Source organism: Mytilus edulis, chromosome 10 (genome assembly GCF_963676685.1).
Source record: "Mytilus edulis chromosome 10, xbMytEdul2.2, whole genome shotgun sequence".
NCBI lineage: Eukaryota > Metazoa > Mollusca > Bivalvia > Mytilida > Mytilidae > Mytilus > Mytilus edulis.
This window is the reverse complement of record NC_092353.1, coordinates 68,809,457-68,830,255: the sequence shown is the minus strand read 5'-3', so window position 1 is coordinate 68,830,255 and position 20,799 is coordinate 68,809,457. Positions and strand designations below refer to the sequence as shown.

Here is a 20,799-nt window from a genome sequence, read left to right as displayed (position 1 = left end):
GGTATGCTACTTACACAAACACTGCTCCAACAGAGTTATAAAGAAGAAAGACTGAGATTGACATTCCAATCTGATTGTTATATATTACAGAAAGCAGTCGTTATTTATAGCCAACCTATTAAAAAACAAAACAACGCTATAATCGATTATTACTTTTCTTAAATCATCTGCTTAAACTAAATAAAGAAAACCATTGTGCAAAGTACATTATATGCGTTAAAAGTTAAGGTGTTCCCATGGACAACGTATATCACTTATTAATAATTGAAATGTGTGATTAATATTCTTTGCTATCATTCTTTGGTGATTTTTACTGATGGCAAATCATTATATCTATAGTTAACATTAAGCTATGAATGTTTCATCATTATTTAATTGACGAAAAACATTTGTCTGAATGTATAAACCAGTTTTCAAACATTTCTGCCCCCACGGTAATTTTCATATATACGTTGCATGTATTTTGTACGTATGAAGTGTATATTTTACCACTTGAAAGTAATGTAAAAAGACTTCATGTTTATGTAACTGAATTTGAATTTTGTCTATTTAGAGGTTACCCCGCATATGTGTTGGACATGATAGTGAACAAGGGCAATGATAACTATATTTTCATTTAGATTGTTGCCACTACCCCTTGAGATAAATACTCTTAACTATCTATACATTTTAGATTGGTATTTGTTTTGGATAGTTTCCACGTCCCTTGTTTCTGGTTTGTCCTATGTTAAGGGTTATCAACTGTATTCTACGTTGATAAAACAGGTATTAACAAATATTGATATGTTACAATAAAATTTTACGATACAATTTAGATTTTGGTTTCGTAAGGAATGTTCAATCATGTTTGTATTACTGAAATGAACATTTTTCAATTTTAGCCTTTTGTATGAGAGAAGTATGACAAGTGTTTTGTTATTAACTACTGAATGAGGAGGACAAACTATTTTTGTTAAAAAGTCAACAAAAAGTTTTGTGTTAATTATTATTCAGGTTTTACTGTCCTTTACAGTTACTAAGGTAAAATTGATGATTGATAATCCAGAAACAAAATTAAAAACACTTGTATTGACCTAGCTGTTGTATCGTATGTCCACAAATGTAAATGTATAATACGTTCAAATTAATTCACAATAATGCAGTAAAACGGTCAGAAAACAAATAGTGTTTATGTTTAGGAGCAGATGTAAAAATTGTTACTCTCCAACTTACTTTTTTTTTATTGTAACTACTAAGTGAATATCAGTATGTGATGTATGTATGCAATGGTTAAACGAGTTTTTAAACAGCTTTACGTACACAACTGCCAGTTTTCTATGATTTCTTCAAAATGAATGCAATGCTAAATTCATGTCGTTGATTGCAATCGATTGCAAAGGAGTGTATTACTTCTAAATCAGCTGCTGATAGTATATTGACAGTTTACCTTCACTTATTATCATTCCAAGAAATAGCTTTCAATAGTTTGAAATAACACCTTGAAGTTTAATATCAAAATAAGATGTGGTATGATCACCAATAACACAACTATCCACAGACCAAAACCGAGATATGTAAACATTTACGACTTTGAAAAACTGGAAAATCTAAAACTACCTCCACACAACCGCCTTTCAATCCTAACATTCACAAAACGGGACATTGCGTGATGATGATGAAATGTTCAATGGTAACAACTAAATTTTGTTTGTGTATGAAACACAACATTAAGTTTGCAGTTAAAGTAAAATCAACATTGATTTTGATAATTTTCATTAAATTATAATTTTGTAAATCAAACATGAATAGTTAAACTGTTTTGTGTATTGATAATGCATATCTATTGTCAAAATTGATGTAATTTCAACCCTTTTCAAGTTGCCTTCTATTCTCAACGTTTATCTGTTTGAATTGATTAATATGAAAATTTAAATATATATATTAATTAAGAAAATGTTATTTGTGAGTGAGAATTAAATAACCACACAGATGTACATATTTTATTAGGTTTGTCGGTTCTTAAAAATATGATTTCAAAAAAACAAATATGCCGTCAGGTGTTGCTGCTTTTCTGTCCCATTAAATCATTATCTCCTTGTATTTATTATTTCAAGTAAAATCAGTTTTGCTAACTCGTCCGCCTTTTCACCAAATGTGCCCTTCAGAGTTAGACTCTTCGCAGGATGTACTTGCATGAGCAACACGACGGATGCCACATGAAGAGGAGGACCTGAAGTCATCTTGTTTTTTTCGTTTCTTTTCTTTTTTCTTTTTTTTAGGAGGGAGATGAGGGGTCGGGGGTCGACGGTGGTGTTCGTGTTGCTCAGTATTTAATTTTGTATGTTGTTGTTTGTATTTTTATCTATTTTAAAATTTACCCTGGTGTTGTGAGTTTGATTATGAGCAATGTACAGGTTTTCTTTTATCTTAAAATGACAAGATTGTAACCCTGAGCAGAGATAGACAAATTATGCTCAAATTGAGACCAATACAAAAAGAAGATGATTTGGTATGATTGCAAAGGAGATAACTATCCACCAGAAACATAATAACGTGGAAGTTAGCATCGTTAGGTCGCCGTATGACCATTAACAATGACCAAAAGCGACATCGAGTAGCAAGTCATAAAAGGCCATTAAATGAAAAATGTAAAATAGTTGGTAAAACAAAACAGTAGTGTAAAATACCATCAATGCATTAATGAATTTTTGGGGTTCATTTGAAAAAAAAATGTTAAAGGAATTGAAAATATTTGACCGATTGTCTTTGCCAATTTCCTATTTGACATGCTTCGTTATGCACTCAAACTAGCTCAAATATATTGATTTTGACATGATTAAATATGGGTATCCATCATAGATGTCAGACGATCTCACATAAAGTCTACCAACCTGGTTTCGCCATAGCTGTTGTGAAATATGGTCAATAAGATAATAATTTAAGGTCATATATGCATAAGTACTGTTTATTGTATCATACAATTCTGTGAGTATTTATGCAATGTAGTATCAATTTCCAAGCATCTCTGCATCTGTCCAGTTGATTTTTATTTTTACCTCAAGATGTTTGTATTTCTGAATAAGGAAAAGAATAGAAATAAATTGCAAAACACTTTTTTTTTCAGGCACCTTAACAACAATCAAAGTTCCACATTGGATGACAATCTATTTCGGGGATTAACGGCTCTAATAGGCTTGTAAGTAAAAATGTATAGCAATAAAAATTTGTCGCCCTATATTGTTGGTTGGCTGATTTAGTATATCACAAATATCTTTTTATACATTTGTTCGGGTAAAATAAGATTTACGATTGTAATTTGTAACGTCATTTGTTTTCATCTTTTGAAACCATTTCACAGCAATGATATAATTGTTATTAAATTCGGTATTATCTTAATGGTTTACCATTTTTAAGATATCAGAACGTTTAGATATTTGTAAATGAATTGATCAGGTAAATTTAAGTGATTTGAATTGTTTACTTATTTTGCCCTGTATCTTTTAAGACAAGATTGGAAACTGGAATAAGGAGAACTAAATTGTCAAATTGATACTAGTCATACTAAAATACAAATGTAGACGTTACCTACGATTTAGCTATTTGCAATTTTGATAAGGACTCAATATTTTACTTTAGATTTTCTTCGATTTTTTCTCTTTTTTTTGGGGGGGGGGGGGGTTATGAACTTGTTTCGATGATAATATATGTATCAACTAATACATGTAATACTGATATACTAGTATAATGATCAATTATATTTTAAAACTTTGTAGATTGTTACTCTAGAATGAGGAGAGCAAATCATTTTATACCAATATTACTTCCCAAAAATGTAGGTCTGACAAACTGCTATCGATCTAACGACTGTTTAGCAACAATTTGAATACTAAGACTATAGCATTTTTATTCAAATTCATCATTAGAAAAAAATTGTAATTTCATATTTTGAAATTTAAGAGCCGAGGTTAAAGTTTAAATATCACTTTAATTTAGTCATTAAACAGGTTAAAGCTATATCATAACTACATGTAGTTATTTCAACTAAATCATATATTAGTATACTGTGGATACATTTGTTTGTGTGGGTACCAATTTTCGTAGATTGGGGAAAACTTGCATTTTTGTGAATATTTGATTGAGTTGTTTTCCAAAAGTCGGCATTTAATCATACAGCAAATTTGCAATTCGTGGAACATTTAAATAAGTGGTTTCCCTGTAATCACGAAATGGACGAAAATTTGTATTCAACGAATAATAATGAATCCACAGTATATGCAATATTTTACCTTGTTTACAGTCAGCATAATCAATCTGGTGCTATAAATAAGTACATCTTTGATTAGAAATCCACATTATCGGAACAGTAAAATCTTTGCGGTTTGGACTACTTAAATTTGACTTTCTTGTTTTTTGTCCCAAAACTAACTAATTGTTGAAGGCCGTACGGTTGCCTATAATTGCTTACATCCACTTCATTTGAACTTTCGTGGATAGTTGTCTCATTGGCATATAATTCAAGACCGAATGTGTAAAAGGAAATATCACTATTCAATTCTAATTATAATAAAGCGCTATTTGTTCCATTGTAGCTCTAACATAATACGCACATTTGCTAAGTTGTGTTTATTTTATCCTGCATATGAAAGGCATACCATATTTATACCAATATTACTTTGTTAACAACAATACTAAGGAAACCATTGAGCAAAATGTGACATAAGAGTCAAAGAAATTATAGGTTAATTTCACTCAATTGCTGCTAGCTATGGACCTGATTAAATGAGGTTATAAATCTAACACGTCATACGACCTTTCTGGAAGTCTGTCATCCCCCTTGTATTGACCTACCTATTTTAAAATATGGTCTATTTGATATTTGCTTTTGCTAGCTTATCATAAATGACACGGTTAAACAGTGTGAAAACAAAATTGATTTTTACAGACTTTACAGCAAACCTCAAAGATGTCTTCGTCTTGTGTTAATTATTTGAGCCACTGATGAATGATAACTACTTATTTTATAATGTAATCTTTCAGTACGAATACAATGTACATGATATACTAATATTGTCAGTATGTATGCAATATTATACCACTTTTTAATCAGATGTATTATACTTCCATTGTTCTCCTTTTTTTAAAGTAAATATTTTTCTGTTGATGAATATTCTAGAATTGACGCAGAAACTCGTTTCAAAAAATATTATTTTGCAGGTACTTGCACTTGAATAGAATAACAACGCTGGAAATCAATCTCTTCAAAGATCTGACAGCTCTGACCACACTGTAAGTAATCTGATTCCACAAAGTATAATTAGCCTTCATGTGTTGCTGGTTTGCTTTTGAAAACATCTAATTCATCTTTTTGAAAAAAAATTTAAATTTCCTACAATTTGTGACAATGAATTTAGTATAACATCTAAAGTGTACCATTTTCAAAAAAAAATTGTAAGGGGATATTGAATTAACAAGATAGCTTAAGATGATATGAAACGTTCTAAATGGTGCTATTTCCCTGTATCGTTTTAGAAAAAAAAAACCCGTTTAAATGAAAAGAGATGACAGATTTTTTATTGACATTGAGAGCAAAACTTGCACAAAAGGGATAGCATAATCAATCTGGTGTTACAAATAAGTACATCTTTGATTAGAAATCCACATTATCGGAACAATAAAATATTTGCACCTTGGACTACTTCAATTTGACTTGCTTGTTTTTTGTCCCAAAACTAACTCATTGTTGCAGGCCATGCGGTTGCCTATAGTTGCTTATATCCACTTCAGTTGAACTTCAGTTGTTGGTGGATAGTTCACCCATTGGCAATGATACCACATCTCCTTATTTTTATAACATGAATTTTATATGACCTAATCATTTGATAAAGCAATTTGAAATCTGACTTTCCTCTATCATGTCCTTATGGTCATGCACAAAATATTTTGAATATAACAAATGTAAAAGGAAATCACGATACAATTCTAATTCTGATAGCGCGAACACTTATTGTTCAACTGTTGCTCTAACATGGTACACACATTTGCGAAGTGGTCTTTAGTTTATCCTGAATATGAAAGGCAAACTATATTTAGACCCCTCTACAACGAAATTTGTAGCATGCAACGTATAAAAATTGCGGTTTTTATCCAACGCAATCATAGGTTTGAACGTTGTTATCAATTTAGACTTGTTTATATTTATTTCGTTTGGGCTTGTATTATATTTTCCCTCCGGTTTATATAATCCGTTCATCCTATTTTGACTCTTTTAAAATTCAAGAGTTTATCCTAAATTGAGGTAAATTAAATGGCCTTCCAAATACTTTTCGATCCCTAACATAAATGAAGAGACGTTAATTTTTTCGAGGTTTGACGGCTCTCACAACATTATAAGTAACTTGATTCTGAAAAAAATATTGTCTTTCCGTGTTGCTGGTTTGCTCTCGCAAGGATTACATTTATTTCTACACAACCAAATGACATGATTCTGCAGAAATAAGTTTACTTGATGTGTTGCTGATTTACTTCCGCAATGATTTAGTTTTTCTTCTAATAACATTTTCAAATTTTCCAACTTAGATTTATTATTGTATGTCAATTTATTTTGGTATTACATGTAAAGTGAACAATTTTCTAGAAATCAAATATAAGGACGTTTAGATCGACATTTGATGTGTTTCCGCTTTTGATTTTGCCGTTTGATAAGGAACTTTCCGTTTTGAATTTCTGCTTGAGGTACCTGCATAACAATCCAATTACAGCGCTGGACATAAATCCCTTTAAAGGTTTGACGGCTCTTACAAAACTGTACGTAAATTATTTCAATTAAACATAATTTGCATTCGTTAGTTGCTGGTTTGCGCTTTAATGAATCAATATTTGTTTTTGTGAAAGCAATATTTATGGTCATCGTTTTTATCATTTGTTTGCAGTTTCCCTAATGATGTTTAAATATCGTTTATAATTTATTTGCTATAACGTTTAAAATATACCAGTTTCAAGAAATGAAAAAATCATTTTCATAGATGTATTGAAAAGATAAGATAGCTTAAGATCATACAACTATGGTCAACGAAAAGGTTACCCTGCATCATTCAGTACATGCACAATATTGCACTTTCAGAATTTTTTGTGTATTTAAATTTGTCATTTTGGAAAGGAGTAAAGCTGCCAAAAGACCAGATTTTTTTAAAGATTTTATAGTACCTACAACATCCTATATTTAACATAAATAATCAAAAATCAGACGTGAAACATGCTATTCCCTGTACAAAACATCTGTCAGTATGTAAGCAATATTTTATCCAGTTTTTAGACAGATGTATTACACTTCCATTGCTCTTCTTTTTCCAAGGTAAATATGTTTCCATGTATGAATATGACAGAATTTATGCAGAAACACATTTCAAAAATATTTTTTTGCAGGTATCTGCAACACAACCGATTAACAACGCTGGACATCAATCTCTTTAAAGAATCGACAGCTCTGACAACACTGTAAGTAACGTTCTAAATGGAGATAGTACCCTGTCTCTGTTGAGAACAAAACGTTTAATTGAGAAGAGATGACAGAATTTTTTATTGATATTGATGGCAAACCTTCCACAAAAGTGATATCATTATCAATCTTGTGCTATAAATAAGTGCATATTTGTAATCAACATTTCCAGAACAGCAAAATATTTGCACTTTGAACTACTTCAATTTGACTTTCTTGTTTTTTATCCCAAAACTAACTAATTGTTGAAGGACGTACGGTTTCCTATAATTGCTTATATTCACTTCATTTGAACTGTCGTGGATATTTGTTTCATTGGCATACTCTTTATTCTTATAACATGCACATTATATGACCCTATTATTTGATAAAGCCATCTGAATTCAGACTTTCTTCTATTATGTACTATTTAAGGGTCAACAACAAGATTTAATTTAAGATAGAATATGAAAAAGGAACCATCGCGATATCACTATGCAATTCTGATTCTGATAGAGCAGGACATTTAGCATTGTTCCATTGTAGCTTTAACATGGTTCACACATTAACGAAGATGTTTTTAATTTATCCTGAAAATGAAAAGCAAACAATAGATATATCAATATTACATTGGTAACAACATTACTAAGTAAAATTATTCAGCAAAATTTGACATAAGAGTCAAAAACTTTAAAGGGTTTATTATATTCCATCGACGCTAGCTAGCTAGCAACGAAGCTGAATGAATGAGGTTATAAATCCAACACGTCATAAGACCTTTCTAAAAATCTTTCAACACTGGTATTGACCTACCTGTTGTAAATATGATCCATCGGATATTTGTTTTTGCTAACAAATCATGACATGGTCAAACAGTGTGACAACAAAATTTATTTTTACAGACTTTTAAGCAGACCTCAAAGATGATATGAATAATATCTAGTTATTGTATTATGAAATCTTTCTGTACGAATACAATATATTAACTAGTGCTTAAACAGATATAACGCACTTCTGTTGATCAATTATTGTCAACATTTTGTTGTTTATATTGAGGATTACGACAAACACAATGCTGAAATACGTTATGTTATTTTGTAGTTACCGACAGACCAATCGAATTATGATTCCCCATATGTTGCTGCTTTGCTATTGCATTATATCAACCTCTCATTTAATTTCTTAAAAGTAAAATACGTTTTTTTTATAAAAACATTAAGTCAGTCTTTTATTATTTTGAGAACTTTATGCAATTTTTCCAAAAAGGTGGTTAAATATCGCCTTAAATTATTTAGCATAACGTGTAATATGTACATTGCATAATGTCATGGTTTTCTCTGACTGTTAATGACGTCTTTACGTATATCCATTGGATAGTGGATGTGTACTGACTGGGTTTTTTTTAGTGTTAGAAACATGATGTTTTATTAGTTGTTATTGACTTTGAACTAGCATTCAGTAATTGCAAGGTACTCTCATATCCGTACTGTGTGTCTTTTGTATTTATTTGTTATACTTTTGTTTGTGGTTTGTGTCGATCACATGAGTTAAGCCCTTATAAACTGGTTGTTATAGTTTTCTTTTATAGTGTTCTGCAACACCAGTTTTGGCGCAAGCAAACGTGTTTTTACATGTTTAACCCCTCCATATTCTGTTTGTGTCTGTCCGAAGTCAGGAGCCTGTGATTCATTGGTTGTCGGTTGTTGTTGTATATCATATATGTTTTTCGCTTAATGTTTTGAACACAAATCAGGTCGCTAGTTTTTACGTTTAAATTGTTTTACATTTTGTTTTTGCTCATTGTTGAAGGCGCTATGATGACCTATAGTTATTAACTTCTACCTCAGTTGGTCTCTGGTAGAAAAATGTCGCATTTGTAATTATATCCTATCATTGTTATTTTTGTGATTTTAAAATTGAATAAAAATTGTTGTTTAAATCAATGTTATTGAAAAGATCAGATAATTTAGGCTCATCTAAATGGTGTCAATGGAGAGGTTCCCCTGTATCATTTCATGATACAATAATTAACTGGACTAGGGATTACTTTTTATCATATTTCAGGCCAAACCTTTCTAAATAGGAGTGCACTTATAAATCCAGTGATAAATGTCTAGACTTAGTAATTCACCTTTTCAGAATAAGATAAGTGTTGTACTTTGTTACGTTTTACATTTGACTGTTTTATATTTTGCCCAAACACTAGAATAGAAACTGTATAAAGCTACTGAATGTTTAACCGAACTTCTATTTTGTCATTGTGTAGGGTTATTATTAAGATATATGCAATAGTTGTAAGAGAAGTGTATACATTTCTTTTAAATTTGAGTTGGCACCAAGAACATTTAGATGTATGTAATTGATTTGATGATATAACTGAGGAGATATGAATGTGATCGATGGAGAGATTTCCTAATTTTTTTTAGGACAAGATAGTTAATTGGAGCAAAGATGACAAGAATATCCTGATAAAATTGAAAAATAATCTAAAAGTTCATACTTTAAGATCAGCATACGGCCTTCAACAATGAGCAAAACCCATACCGCATAATAACTTATAAAAGACCCCTTCATGACGAATGTAAAATAATTCAAACGATAAAACTACGACCTGAATTATACAAAACAGTAAACGAAAAACAAGTATGATATGTGTATATAGCAATAAATGATGTGTGTATTTATCTAACCGCTCTTTTGTGAAAATGGTGAATACTGACTTCTAAAATATTGAAGTACAATTTTTTGATTTGCGCTATAATTCACATTTTTGTCATTGCAAACAGGGGATACACGTTGAATTACCGGTCGAAATATTTATTCATTTCAGTATATTCAAAGTGCATAGTTCTGCACTTATTTCTATATATTCAGTCATCAGTCGTATACTTTCTTTAGAATTTCAGACTTTCAGATAATTTAGTTAATCGGGTAGAGTTTCTACTGTTTTGTTTCCATATTATTTTACTATTGCATAAGCAACAAAAAGCCGAAACTATTCCCAATGCGGGTCAAATATGCTTGTATAGATTATAAGTATACTAGTCAGCAAGTTTGTTTATGATTAAAATTTCATTATCAGTTAAAATGATATCAAGTCAATGTTAATTTTAAAATAACTCCGTTACATACAAAAAAAAAAGACAGGGAGATGTAGTGTATGATTACCAATAACAAAACTATCTATAGACCGAAAACGAAAGATAAATAGATAAGGCTACAGTACGACCTGAAAAAACGAAACCATATTGTAAGCTCTAAAAAGCCAAAAACAACGAAATGTTAGAAATTGAAAAATTTGAAAACCAACGACCGGTTAGTACTACAAACATGAACTAAAAAAATCAAATATTACAAACAGGAACAAAGACAGACATTGGGCAAACGTGACTTAGTTGATCACTGTTCTCTGAATGTTTGTTCTTTTGAACAATAGAAATAATGTTTCAACTGACTTGCGACAACCACGTTATTTCAAGTATATATCGTTGAATAATACATGTATACAGTGGCATAATTTAACATCCAGTCAGTGTTAGATTCAAAATACTGATCTAAGAGTACTCGCAGTTACCAACAGCGTATTCAAAGACCATAACAATTAATTTCAAAATCAGAGGGAATTTAGCACAAGGACCAATAAAAATGAAAAGGAAAAAATACACAAAATACCGATATAACAGTCAATCAATAATTGAAACCGACATTTGTGTATCATCTTAATAACGTTTTAAATTGTTCTTTTATTTGTCTTTATTGATATTACTTTTACTGTTTGATCTGTTTTTGGTGATATACATTTGACGTGGCTCTGTACTTATGCATCCCGTCATTGTGTTGTTTGTATTATTTTTCATTTTTACTTGTGTGCTTTGTCCGTGTGAATTTTTATGTTTCTTTGATACATATGACGTGTCTCTGTACTTTAAACATCCCGCCAAAATGTTATTATTCTATTATAATTTTTGCATACTTTGAACGACAAAATTATTTTATATCTCTACCTGTGTGACGTTTTCATTCTGACATCACAAACGCGATTCTACGCCAGAGTTAATGTTAAAATTACGATTCGGTCCCAGAGCTTAAAATCCCTCGATCCTTTATTGGTTGATTTGGCATACATAAATAAAATACAAAAATAAGTTATCAATGAACGAGGTTGTTAAATGTGATATATCCTTTTCTGTGCTTCTTTTTTAAATATTTGTTTGTTTTTGTTGTGATTAAGATTGTGACACGGTGTTGACTGCTGTACCCCTACTTTGACATTTTTACCTTTTAAGTCTGTTTGTTTTATTCACGCATCGTTGTCAATATAATGAAATTTGATGCGACTGTCATACAAGTGAGAGGTTCAGCTCTATAAAACCAGGTTCAATCCACCATTTTCTACATAAGACAGGAATATGACAGTTGCTGTTCATTCGTTCGATGTGTGTGTGTTTTTGATTTTGCCATTTGATAAGGGTTTTTCCGTTTTGAATTTTCCTCGGAGCTCAGTATTTTTGTAATTTAACTTTTTTGTTATTCTGTTTAAGATGCCTTCAGATGATTTAAGTTTTGTATTTTGTTTCAAATCAACTAAAATTACATTTTTATTGTTGGTATCAACAGGCTATTAGAGAATAATCCACTGGACTGTTCCAAATGTGAATTAAAAACGTTACAGGAATTTCTGCAAAATAAAACAAATTTGTATGTTCCCGATGCATCGTGTGACAATAAACCGTTAATTGATCATAACTTCACCAACTGCAAAGGTAGTATATTTAATCCAACTTATATTTGAATAACAATACAGAAAAAATCTTTCGCTGTTAAATGAAAACAAAGGTATGCAGCATGCAGCGAATTTTTGCAAACGAAAAGAGGAATAAGCTGCCGTTATTTGACTTAATAATGAATCCTCCCACTGAGTATCGACACATGTTTAATGAAAATTCATTTTTTTAATTATTTGGATTTATTTCTTGGAACATTGAAGTATACTAACATGAATACTTTGTATGCAATGCAAGAAAACGGTGTGTTATTATGAAAAAGAAAAACGTTTAATTGATTCTTAAAATTTGAAAAATGAAAACAAACTTTTTTTAAGTCATCTCAAATTGGAATGCCACCTTGGTACCCTATCTTTCCTGTTAATGGCAACATAAGACTAGAACTGTACACCATAGTGTTTTCTATTTATCTTTTAGCCGTGATGTTTGATTGTCCCCTAGGTATCCTCTCTTTCCTATTTGGGGCAACATGGGAACAAAACGAAAAATGAAAAAAAAGACGATTTTGTATAATATAATGAGTGATTATTACAGTTCTAGCTGTGTCTTATAATATTTTCGTCTTAAAACTGAACACTAATTACTAGTTATATTAAGATACTTTTCAGCCCAGAAAACGTTTCGTAAGTTAAAAGAAGTTTACTTAATTTCAAAGATCTGAAAAACTGTCACATTCATTATTTACATTTGTTATAACATTTTAATCTATCTTTGAACGCTTGACAACTTGTACATGTTACATAAAACATGTACTTAACTTTAACAAATAAAGGCAACAGTAGTATAATGCTGTTCAAAAGTCATAAATCGATTAAGAGAAAAAACAATCCGGGTTACAAACTTAAACCGAGGGAAACACACCAACTAAAAGAGGAAAACAACGGAACAACAGAAACACTGAACTGCAACAATAAGAAGCAAGTTAAAATATGTTTCTCCGGATATAAATTATCCTGTTATCAGTTGTTATACTATTAAAACGAGAGCCTAGGTCAAACTAACGAACATATGTTCAATACAGTATCCTGTAGTTTGAGAAATTTTGACTGTGTCTGCGATTTGTCTACTTCTCTCTTACTTATGTATTCGAAAATACGTCTTCAATAAGTTGTTTTATACTAAAATTTGATTTTATATTTTTATGAATTTACTTATATTCATAAGTAATTGTAATGTATCTCTAATTTTCTGTAACCAAATTCTGGAAAACTAATATATTGTATCATAATTTTACCTTTTTATTCTCTATCATCTATTTTCACCAATAGCAATCATATCAAGAGAAGCATTACCCATTCAATCATTGAAATATGATTTAGTACTGGTATAGTTAACACTTTGATTTCTAGTGAAAATAATTGTCGACAATTGCATTACTTCTTTCTATGCTGCTATCTGTTTGTTGAATAGTTATTTTCTCCAAAAGACATGTTCTTACTCATTTTATTGAATGATTGATTGATTCTTGCTTGTTTAAATAATTTCTTGTTTACATTTCTTTTGTCAGAATCAGAAACAACAGAAGCATTTCCATCTTCTGTTGCAACAGATAATGCAGCAAGTACAACAGAGAGCACTACAGGTAAGATAAGACCTCGTTTAAAATAACGGAAGTGAAAATTATATACTCATGAAAAAGGAAACACATAATAAAAATTACCAAAAATAAACGTTTATCAAAAATATAGTCAATATACACAGACCAATTCTGGAGAAAAAAACAACTTAATATTTAATTGTGTTTATTGAAACAACTGGGAAAAAAGTTTACTGCTGACTGAATATTAAATGACTGGTTTCAACACGTAGATCTCGGTAATAATTTAGAAAGAAGTTGTCAAGCTAAATGAACATGAAAACAAAGGATAGATAAGATAATATGGTCACTCATAAACCTGTATTTGCAGGTCTTTAGTCTTTTGATGAGAGTTGTCTAATTATTTTTCTACTTATACATAAGCTAATTTACATGTATTCATGTTTTTCAATCATATCTATAAACATGATAAAGTAAAATTCAGTGCAGGGAAATTAAATCAAGATATCAAATTATTGAAAACTACTTTTCTATCATGAGAGGGTATAGCCAATTTTCATATAACCGACTTTTGACTCCGGAGTATATAATTTTTTGAGAAGTTATCTACATTGTGGTAGGAAATTCTGATACTAGGTCAAGTAAGAGCGAGTTTGCGGTCGGTGAAATTTAGGGAAATAATTTACTGTTTTAGGTTTTCTATACATGCCAAATCTTTGAAACAAGTTGACTTTTTCCAAAAATTGGAGTGATTGTAAGCCTGCTTTATTTCTTTTAGTTGCTCTTATTTGAACAAGTTTCGAAATGCATTAACAAAGGATAGGTAACCTGTCGAAAAATGACAGACTCCGGGGTTAAAATTCGACTATCTGAAGAGTAGTATTAAATCAACTTATAAAAATAATAAGAATGAATATTCCTGTGCAAATTAACATCTTGAATTGTTAAATAACAGAAATCGATACGTTTGAATCTGTAATGATATATACAAATTTGAGACCGGAATATGGCAGGCCGTTTTAATATGTATTCTATTTTCAAGTTATCTTATACATGTGTACAATTAATAAGATATTTTTACAGCTAATCAGATACCTTAATAATTTAATCAGATGTATAAACAAGTTAATCGGATATCTTATAAAGTTAATCAGATATCTAACCAAGTTAATCAGATATCTTATAAAGTTAATCAGATATTTTATAAAGTTAATCAGATATCTTATAAAGTTAATCAGATATCTATAAACCAAGTTAATCAGATATCTTAAAAAGTTAATCAGATGTCTTTCCAAAAGCACTGGCGTCTTATCGAAAATGACTCTTCCTTAAAAGAAATTAAAAAAAAAATATTATAAAGTTAATAAGATGTCATATTAGGTTGATAATATATCTAATAAAGTAAATATAAGATGTATTGTTTACTTTTAAAGATATCTTATAAACTATATAAGATATCTTATGAAGTATTTGTTTAAAATATTTCTTGAAATATATGTGAAATATCTTATAAACTATACAAGATACATTTTTTTATCTAAACAGAAAATTTATAAAGTAGAAAAGATTTGTTATACAGTAGATAAGACATCTTATTAACTTTAAATTAGTTACACTGTCTCATGAAGAAAACAAGATATCCTTTATTCTCTTCAATATATGTTATTATTTTTATAAGACATCTTGACATTGATTAAATATGAATACGGCTTGCAATGCATGGACTTAATTGATTAGTATAAAATATCATCTTAATGAATACAATTGTGTGATTTATGTTATCATTTTGACCTGGTTGTTTCATATACATGTATCTTTTTTATTTAGTCATCCACAATGATATAATCAAGATCGGTTAATTCTATAAATAGGAGGTATATTTAATCTAATGTTTGTTTCAGTGTCCCATTTTTTTTTACTTTCATTCATAAAAGATATCTAATTTTGCTTTTTCACTTAAGCATGTCCTCATTCAGTTTTAGTTTTATTCACAAACTGTGTTTTTTTTCTATTTTTTTTTTCATTTTTGCACAAGTAGTTTAAAAACCAATACGTGATAAAATCTGTGTATTATATTTTTGAAAATAGCATGATGTATACTGCAATTTTTGCAAATTTACAGAATTTCTGGCGTGTTTTAATTCATAAACCCATCTACCTTAACGTGATATTAACTTGTTTCCAAGTTATTATTTTTTTGTGAAAAATTGTGGCCTTATATAGAGTGCATTTATTTATACATTCATGTGCGGTATCAATTACTAATTGTCCTAATCGTATTGACTTCAGATATGTCTCTTTGCTCAAACTTTCAATCAAGTGAATACGATTTCGTAATCAATAGTAATCATACTGCAATTCAGTTAACGATTTCATTGGATAGTTGACATGGCCCATAATGGGATGATTCAAAACTTTTGCCGCCATAAATATTAAATCGAACGTAGCTAAGTAAAATATAGATAACAAACAAATTGTTTAACAACATATTTTTATTCCTTTGTAGGTATACTAAAAAAAGAAGTTATAATTTTTATTTCGTGTGGATCTGGCTTTTTTTTTATTCTCGGTTGCAGTGTCGTTTGCTTTTATGTACATAGGAAATGTAAAAAAGTAAACATAACCCGAAATGTAGAAATTGGCCGAAATACAGAAAACCGTGCAGCTCCGGAAAACCGTAATGCTGAAATGATCCGACATATTTCGACGGAAAGAGGAGGTGATCACGAGTACGCAAATACTAACGAGCTTGAAATGTCAGATTTCGTCGCATCACCATCCGAACAAGGTGTTCTTTCTGACGATGATAACTCAAGCGAGTCATCAAATGGGATTCGGTTAACAAGCGATGGTTATCTAAATCCATACCAGGCATTGCTGCCTGCACCGCAGCAGCCTGAAAATAGTCATCAGGAGTCTGATGAAAACAGTGATACATTAGAGGAGAATAGGACCTATACAAATTTATATGAATCTTTGGAATCAAATAGACGAGAGGAACCCCATCTATATGCCAGATGCATCAATGAACAGTCGTTAGAAATTAAGGATGAACCCATCTAAAAACAACTGTACAGTGCTATGTTTATTTTCTATATCAACTGGTCAGTACAACTGGTGGAGACTATTAGTCCCTTACGTACCTTCGCCTTATAAGTCAATGCTTTCGTACTTTTATGCTGTATTGTATGCCATTCTCATTTGATAGATTTCAGAATAATTAAAAAAGTATGGTTCAATACCCACCAAGTGAAGTTGTCCTTAGATGGAAGTAGATATTAATTTTAGTTCCTTTCTCATCATTGAGCTTTAAAAGTGATCAGGTACATTTGTCCGTGAACACAGAAATCGTCCTTTGATTTTCGTCGTCTACTATAAGAGTCCCTAGTATGGATAGTGTATAACTTTTTACACAAACCTTCCAAATTTATTCATTTATATTTTATGTAAAAAAAAAAATAAGTAGGGGGATGAACATACTTGTCTAAACAAATTGGGGCATACATTTTTACGTAAAAAAGTGATTTGGTCTAGTTTGAAAAGGTAAAAAATAAGTATGTCTGAAGCTGTCAAACTGAATTACATACTCCAATAACAAAGAATTGTTCATAATTTGAGTTAGAGCCGATAGACTGTTCTATAATGTTGATATACTTTGTCCCTAAAGTAGTAGACTACACTGTAAAAAAATCGTTTTAGGATCTAGCAGGTGCGATTTTTTAATTTGCGTTTTTTGTCTAAAAGAAATGCACTACGAAATAATAACTGTGTTCTTGGCCAACATATAATCCCTTTATTGTCACCTTTTTTCGGCTTTGATAATGTTTCATGAATTTAATCAAGTAACTAGCTGCTGGTGTATATAATAACTTATATTGTGTTTATCTTGTTACAAAATCTTGAAACAGAAATTGAAACTGGTCACGTAAAGTAGAACGTAAAAAGATCAAAACATACAAATGCACTTCATGTCATTTAATATTCTCCTACCCATTTGTTATGTTAATTATGACCTATTTGGTGCAATTTGTAATGCTTTTTTGTTATTCAATGTTTCCTTATTTAGTTGATATCTCGTCTCTTTATTTTTAATATATACCAGCTTTGATAAGTGTTTACTATGACTATAAATTTTCACTTCTGTTCTCGTACCATAAACAACAAAATTATTTATTTTTATTATTATTGTTCTCCATTTAACAGTATACCTTACAACAACACTATTATCATTTACCAGTGAAAATTATTCTTTTTGGCGGCATTATGTTCAAGGTTATGGTTTTCTTTCTGAAATTGTTAAACCTCTAACCCCTTATTATATTGATTTTGTATTTACATTGTGTCATAGATCAAATTTATTTGTGTATGTTCAATTGTGTGTATATGTCTTTTGATTAATTAAGTTAAGCCATTTCAATTGATATTTTATATTGTATCTTTCTATGTTGTGATGTTTTACTATTGTTTTAAGATAAGGGTGAAGGTCGGTACCTATTAAAACATTTAAACCCACTGCATTTGTTTGCACCTGTCCTAAGTCAGGAACCAGTCTCGTTTTTATATAGATTAGACCGTTGGCTTTCCCGTTTAAATGGTTTTACACTAGTCATTTTTGGGAGCCCGTTATAGCTTGCTGTTCGGTGAGAGCCAAGGCTTCTTGTTGTATACCGTACTTTGGCCTATACTGGTTTACTTTTACAAATTGTGACTTTTGGATGGAGAGTTGTCTCATTGACACTCATGCCACATCTTCTAAAATCTGTCAGAATGTCAATTTGAATTTTTGTTAGTTTTTTTAAATAACTGCATACAGCTGTATATAAACAACCTGGTGTGTATTTATGTAATCATGGTCAGATATGTATTGTATGGAAGTTTATCAAATATTGATTTTTTTGTGTTCTGTTTAATAGTATAAATGATAAGGTAAATAGTATTTAATGCGTTTATAAATATAATTCAACATTTCTGTTAATTGACGATAGCAAAGCTGCAATTAAATACCAAAATTTGCGATATGACTACTTCACGTGTTAACGTTTTTTTAACATTGCCATATAAACGGGAGTTTTAGCTAGCTATAAAACCGATTTTAAACTAATATTTTTTTCTTAGATTAATTGTCCTGTACCAAGTCAGGAAAATGGTAGTTGTTATCAGACAGCTCTTTTTTATGTTGGCGTTTGCTTTTGTTGTAGTTCAGTGGTTCTGTTGTTCCATTGTTTTCCTCTTATAGTGGATGTGTTTTCTCCAATTTTAGTTTGTCAACCAGATTTCTTTGTTTGCGTAAACATCAGTCAACCACACAGAAAACTGACGACTAAGAAACACGAGCCAACAATGAAGTCGACAAGAAATCATATACCAATGAGAATCAACAGCTATTGCTGTATGATTGGCAAGCGTTATTATTCCTTTGTTATCATAATAGCAGACATGTGGGGTTAGTTTTATATATTTTACATAACATTCAATTTTGTAAAACGAAATGCTATCAATTGCGTTTAACAGATATGTATTATTTATGTCTAGAGTGTATACTAATCTTGTTTGTCAATGAAAATGCTCTATCATCTCTAGAGTCCTGTCATTACCGTTATTAACTTCTTCTATATTGTGTAGTAAAATGCATCTAGTACGTAGTATATTTGTATATTGATCTATATTTGTGTTCAATGTTCGATTGACACATTGTGTACTTACATAATATCTATTTTTCCCTTTTATTCTTTGTTAAATTTGCATATTTTTTTTTAATTGAGCAAAATCTATCTTTGTTTCAAATAAAGAACTACTGGGTATGAGTAAAGATTTATCCTGTCCAGTACTACAGACAAAATTTCACATAACATTTCATCGTATATAAGATAATAACCAGCACTTGTAGTAAATCAATTAAATGTCCACCCCTTCCTTTCATGTTTACAAGATTTAGTGACCATGTAACTTCAATTTTTCAAACTATTTTATTGAAACACCGAATAAAAAAAACAATGGTGCTCTGAACCACCCAAGATATATGTTTATGACTCAGAAATTTTTTACTGCAAGGAAATGCAGGATTTATACAGCTGTCAAATTCAAGGGAGTATTTTTTTCTACCCCTTTTCGTATGCAATCAGATGTGACGTACTATGATTTAGTGGTATCACACCTCTATGGGAAGATTTTTTTTATAAATTTGCATATAAAAAAAGCAACTGCTGTATATTTTTTTCTTTTTCTTTTTGTCTACTCTGTACATTTATTTACTCTTTGTTATTATTAATCAATTATTCAATTTTTTGGTTTGTATATTCCAAACACCTTAAAATCATAGTCAGGTGGTGATGTACAGGGATTATAAAAGCCTGACTACTGAAAAAAAAACTCTCTCAAAAAAAAAAGTTATAAATTTGGATCGATTTGTTTGTAATTAAAATAGTTTTTGCTTACTGATATTCGTTAGTTATTATTCACCCTGACTGCTGCTCTCGTCAATGGAAAACATGCTGACCGTGTTGGACAGATACATGTATATTAACTTTAAATGACATGCATGTTTTGTGTACCCATTGTGAAACTTTAGTGGGTGGTGTTGAATTCAAAACAATGTAATGAAGCAAGTGAAATGAAAAGTAATCTATTAGGATATTTTAGGAAGTTGTCAGCTTCAGTATAAAATCATTTTAAAATATGAGTCAACTTACCTGCTTTATTCAAAGGAGGCAATCCCCAAAAGGTCCATTGTAAGTTTTTCTATGATGAGAATGTGAAGTGGTTGTATTTGTACAAGGTCAGTTTGTATCAATATTCTATGGAATAATAAAAATACGCATATCGAAGAAAAAACTGAAAACGCCATGTAAAAAACAACGGAAATGAAAAACATGAAGCGGGCGTTTTCTAAACATAACATTAGAAACTTATGACTGAAATAGACGAACTCCATCATCAACCAGGGTAGAACTCAGGTGCTCCTAACTGATTAACAGTTCCTGTGAGAATTTTGTACTCTGATTCTTCGCTGATCATATTGTGCATGT

General features: G+C 30.4%; 1 protein-coding gene across 1 annotated transcript in view; it reads left to right on the top strand.

Moving 5' to 3' along the window:
- LOC139491767 (peroxidasin homolog) overlaps positions 1–20,145 on the top strand; it is a 42,056-nt gene extending 21,911 nt beyond the window's left edge. Inside the window, exons 4-9 of the mRNA XM_071279618.1 lie at positions 3,104–3,175; positions 5,194–5,265; positions 7,402–7,473; positions 12,071–12,216; positions 13,745–13,819; positions 16,281–20,145. Of these exons, the coding sequence (XP_071135719.1) occupies positions 3,104–3,175; positions 5,194–5,265; positions 7,402–7,473; positions 12,071–12,216; positions 13,745–13,819; positions 16,281–16,837 (994 nt within the window). The 3' untranslated portion in view covers positions 16,838–20,145. The remainder of the gene's footprint in view (positions 1–3,103; positions 3,176–5,193; positions 5,266–7,401; positions 7,474–12,070; positions 12,217–13,744; positions 13,820–16,280) is intronic.
- The last annotated feature ends 654 nt before the right edge of the window (positions 20,146–20,799 follow it).